Genomic DNA, 5404 nt, shown 5'->3' with positions numbered 1-5404 from the left:
CAAAAAAAACAAAAAAACAAAACAAAACACCAAGGTACCAGTCATTCTTGTAAGAGTGGTAGAAAGGCATTGTGTGGAACAAAATAAAAACAGTGTTCGTTTCCTGTTATCTGGAAAAGATGATACTAAGGAGTCTAAGCGTGATCATCGAATGGTGGGCTGGAAGGAACGCTCCCTGAAAGCACTGGAGCGCTGACAGACAGTTTCAAACGCCATGTTTGTGGGCTGGAGGAACAGCTCAGGGATGAAGTAGTTGCCTCGAAAGCATGAGACCTGGTTTAAATCCCCAGCACCATAAATGAATAAAGATTAAAATCAAAAATTAAAACTAAAAATGCCAGATGCCGGGCGTCTGGATGGCTATTGGTGTCTTCTCATTGCCTGGAGTTCAAGTGCAGCAGAACTCTGTGCTGAGTTCCTAGATGTCGACAGGAGATGGGGAACCAACCCAGAAAGGAGCTGAGGGACAGGGCTGGAGGCAGCTCGGAGAGTCCCGACACAAACATCTCCGGTTACTCTCTCAGGGGACCAAACGCACAGCCACACTGTCTGATGCTGCAAGAGCTGGCTCCCTCAGTTCCCTCACAGGCCTCCCTCCCAGAGAAGACCTCTCGGGCCCTTGCTGCTCGACTATGATGCATGATACTTGTCCAGGTTTCTTGTCAGTGTTGACACAGACCACGAGAAACCTGAGGGGAAGTGTCTCGCAGATATTCACACCGGGTACATACCTCATCCCCATGCATATTAGCCACGTATTTGAATTCTGGAATGCCAACTCTGTGTTCCTTTGGAGACTGCCCCACAACGAGAACCCACAGGTTTCTACCTTCAGAGAAAAGGAGAGAAAAATAAGTTATCTTGTAAAATGACGAATGAACTCCAAAAGGACGAGAAGGGAAGCGCTTCTCCCCCCTGGCGACTTTACAATTTCATGGTGACTTATGTTCATGTGACGAGCGTTTCCATGCTTCAGATGCTCATTATTCACCGCCAGAATGAAAAGAAACTCAACTTATTAGAAGCATTTATTATTGTAGAATGTAATTTAAAAGAGCAGTATATTAGGTTACATTGATCTTACTTTCCAAGTGTTTATAGATTGCGTTCTGCGATCCTAGTGCCTTGCAGCAACAGCCTTGCTAAAACACACAATTAGACCGGGAAGTCAGTTGATGGTTGACTGGAAGGGCGCCATAACTTATCAGAAAAGAAAGTAAAGACAGAAGGAGCAGTGAAACTTGTAATTCAGGAGGGAGAATTTTTTTTTTTTTTAAATAAGAAAAGTCTTGTATTCAAGTGCTGATGTGGCCTTGGCTGTACCTTCTGTGTTGTCATTGGTTTTTTCAGTGGTGGAGAATTCAACTGAACTCTGCACACCACCAAGGCATGTGCTTTGCCCATTGAGGTACATCTCACCCTCTCCTTGTTTTTTTTAAAAAGTTTTATTTATTTTTCTTTTATATATATGAGTGCTTGCTTGCATACACACTGCATGTACGTATGTATGTATACTTCTTATATGCATATACATTGAATGTATGTATACCTCATGCATGTATGCATGCATGTATTCCTTTTTTTTTTTTCGAGATAGGGTTTCTCGAGCTTGTCCCAGAAGTAGCTCTTGTAGACCAGGCTGGCCTCGAACTCACAAAGATCTGCATGCCTCTGCCTCTGGAGTTCTGGGATTAAAGGAGTGCGCCACCACTGCCTGGCACATGTATTCCTCTTGTATGGTGTTGGATTCCCTGAAACTGGAGTTGCAGATAGTTGTGAGCTGCCGTGTGGGAGCTGGGAGTTGAATCCAGGTCCTCTGGAAGAGCAGCCAGTGTTCTTAACTATTGAGCCATCTCTCTAGCCTTTCCTTTGGTGTTTTTGAGCTCAGTCTGACCTTAAACTCCCAAGTCTTCTATGTAGGTCTCTCAAGTGCCAAGATGACAGGCATGCATTGCCATGTCTGGCTTTGGCTGTGTCTTTGAGTCTATTGAGTTCTGTCAAGTAAGCCAGAAACCACAGCCCAAACGAACAATGCCAAGAAAAGCTTGCAAGTCCCTTTTCAACCACAGACTGATATTTAGGCAAGCAAGGGCAGAAGCAAGATCACCGAGGCTGTGCATGTGGCAGACATAGCTGGTGCTCTGTGTTATGTAATATTAAATGCTTTCTTGTCATGAACCACTGAGTTAGACTGCCAATCAAACTTTACAAATGAGAAGCTATTATACAAACTGCTATGATCACACAGCCAGTAGAGATGATGACTTGACTCCCAGAGTGAAGAACTGAATCCATTTGGACTTCAATTCTAGTACTTCCCCAAGCAACAAAAAGACTCCTCTTTAAGGGGATAAATTTCCAAGCTTACCAGCAAAATTAATTAATTATAAAATTAAGAAGTCAAGCCAGGCATGGGGGTGCATACCTGTAATCCCAGCACTCAGAGACTGATGTAGGAGGACTGCCATGAGTTCAAGGCCAGCCTGAGCTACATAAGCAAGTACCAGGCCAACCATGGTCATATAGCAAAAAGCACTGCCTTAACCTGCTTTCCTACCAATAAACCCAGATTAAGAAGTCTCTTTTGATTTTAAAATAGTCTAGCTCTTTTAATACAGATAAAATAACATGCAAAGTGCTACATATTTATGCAAATATGCATAAATATATATATATACACAATTCATGTATCTATGATAACTGCGATATATGCAGAATTTAAGAGATAGGAAGGGAGTTAAACAGCAACAAGTGAGCTAACACTGAGCCGGTATCTGCAGATTTTCATAGCTAGTTCCTTCAGGCAGGGACACCTAGGCCTGAGGAATGCTCATTGTCCTGAGGGACTAAGGGGAAGCACATATCGGACTCAAAGTTTTCAGGATTTACTCTTAATTAATTGGAATAAAACCTTGAGGGAAGTCTGCCATGACAGGGCAATGCTTTAAACTCAATAAAACTGCAATTCTTAGAAAATACCTAGAATGTGGTTTAGATGATTAACAGTCCCCACGCTATGCAGAGTTCTCTCCACCCACCCATCCATCCATCCATCCATCCATCCATCCATCCATCCATCCATCCATTAGTTCGCCGACTTAGCGAGGCCACTATATCAAGCCATCTATTTACCCTAATTCAGGGTGAACAAATAAGTCAGGCTGTACACCATTTGTTTTCACAAGGGTGCCAGGAATTGAGTCCGGTGTGCCAAGTCCTTGTTCTTCCACTGAGTTATACTTGCAGCCCTAAATTTCTGACTTAATGAAGAAAAGCAATAAAGAAACATAATTACAGCAGTGTGGTTTGTATAACATTAGAGACCCGTGTAGGGGCTGCTGTGGGTGTAGAATGAAAGAAGCAAAGGCAAACTCACTCTATAGGGCTTAGCGCAGGATGCCCTGTGGAGAGGAACAAACCCATCCCATCTTTTCTCCACCTGAAATCAGTTAACTAGAACTTCTCCATTCCCACTGTGCCAACTCTCTGGTCATCTGGAACTTCAATCCTACAAAGTTGACATTTTTATAGGAAAAAAATTGTTATTTATTATTTATTTGATGAGGGTGCTGTTAATTATAGTTCTTTGACTTTGTTCTGAGAAATGCTTCTAGGTAATCACAGATTTGTATTGAGCAGTAAGGGGAAAATTCGGTACCATCTCAACAACGTATTTGTCGGCTGTTGTTCGTCTCTGGCTTGTTACAAACACGATAGTGAACAACGACAAAAGTCTCATTCTTGAAATGGACACCCAATATTATTTAGTACAAAGGAAAGAAAATCAAATCAATCAAACGTAGAGAAAAAAAAATACTTCATTGGGAAACTCAATCCCACTTTTGGTGTGGATGACCTCTAAGTGAACTGCAAGATAAGAAACTGACCTTGAGTGACTTCAGTGGCTCCAAGTCTGAGAACTGAGAGCGAGGGAGCAGTCACCTGGAGAATGCCTAACCCTTGGGAATGAGGTCCCTCTTTTTTTTTTTTTTTTTTTACAGCATCAGATTTTTTTTTTAATCATAAGGAAATCAGAAGGTGCAAAAGGAATAAGGAAAATTAACCCTGTAGAGGCATTACAGACAGTCACAACATAAGTTTGAACACAATGGGGCCTCAGGGTCAAATGGATATTATGAATGACATACTTTGAGCCTATTGGTTATCCGGGAAAAGAACTGGGTCCAATAAAAGATTATCTGGGCAGGGTACCCTGTTTCTGTACCCTAGCAAAAAGATATCTAAAGTAGGAATTTCAGAAAAAAACACTACAAAAAACAAAAAACAAGGTCTAGGATGGGAAGGTGGATGAGGTCCCTCTTAAAGGGCTTCAACTACCCTCTCTCCCAACACTGGACCCTCTAGGGTAGACTCAAGTAAGCACACAAAAGACAAACCCCTTGCTTTTAACCATATACTTGCCAAAGTAAATAAGAAAGTTTTTTACCCCTAGTAAGGTTGGAAATACTTATTTCCCAGTTCTAGAAAATAACAGGGGTACGCAAGAGAACTGAGTTAGCAGGGAAGAATAGTTTCACGAGTAAAAAAAAAGTGCTTGCCATGCAATCCTGACCTCAAGTCACGGTGGAAGGAAAGAACCAACTCTTTCTCCTTACCACCGAGGACATGAAACATGGATCCAAATGTCTCAGTATCTGATTTACTAACTTGGGTTTGACAGAAATCCTGGGCTTGTGACATGGGTGCTCAACTGGATTTGTATGAAGAATCAGAAAAAGAATTTTTATTTTGTTTTTTTGTTTTTTTTTTTTTGTTTTGGTGGGGGGATGCTAAGAAGTTAGAACTAATGGCTAAACAGTGTTTTAATGAATCCAATTTCTGTGTGATTATTTCGGGGTTAAGCTAGCTGGGTGGCTGGGTCAAACAAGCGGCCCCTCCCTACAACAGGGGGCAGGAATTCTCTGTGAAACAATCCTGGTTGTCCTGGAACTCACTCTGTAGACCAGGTTGGCCTAGAACTCACAGAAACTGCCTGCCTCTGCTTCCGGAGTGCTGGGATTAAAGGCATGCGCCACCAATGCCTGGTGGATCAGGAAAATATTTACAGTTTAGAAACAGTCATTGAAACATAGAAGTTGGGCCAGGTGGTGGTGGCACACACCTTTAATCCCAGCACTCGGGAGGCATAGGCGGGTGAATCTCTGTGAGTTCAAAGCCAGCCTGGTCTACAGAGCAAATTCCAGAGAAACCCTGTCTTGAAAAACCAAAAAGAAGTTGAGATGGGAGATTGTTTAGTGGATAGAAGTGCCTGCCACTAACCTGATGACCTGAGTTTAGTCCCCAGAACCCACAATGGAAGGACAGAACCAAGTCCTAACGGTTACCTTCTGACTTCCGCATGGATTTCAGGACACATGTGTGTCTATGCATATTGCAGGAGGTC

General features: G+C 42.5%; 1 protein-coding gene across 2 annotated transcripts in view; it reads right to left on the bottom strand.

Annotated features, from left to right (window-relative positions):
• Positions 1-5404, bottom strand: part of Cpm (carboxypeptidase M) — a 58236-nt gene that overhangs the window by 26796 nt on the left and 26036 nt on the right. For both annotated transcript variants that reach the window (XM_005357896.2, XM_026784595.1), the window contains exon 3: positions 732-829. In XM_005357896.2, the coding sequence (XP_005357953.1) occupies positions 732-829 (98 nt within the window). The remainder of the gene's footprint in view (positions 1-731; positions 830-5404) is intronic.

The sequence above is a fragment of the Microtus ochrogaster genome, chromosome 24, assembly GCF_000317375.1.
Source record: "Microtus ochrogaster isolate Prairie Vole_2 chromosome 24, MicOch1.0, whole genome shotgun sequence".
Lineage (NCBI taxonomy): Eukaryota > Metazoa > Chordata > Mammalia > Rodentia > Cricetidae > Microtus > Microtus ochrogaster.
Note: the sequence above shows the minus strand (reverse complement) of the source record. Positions and strands in the feature narration are given on the sequence as shown.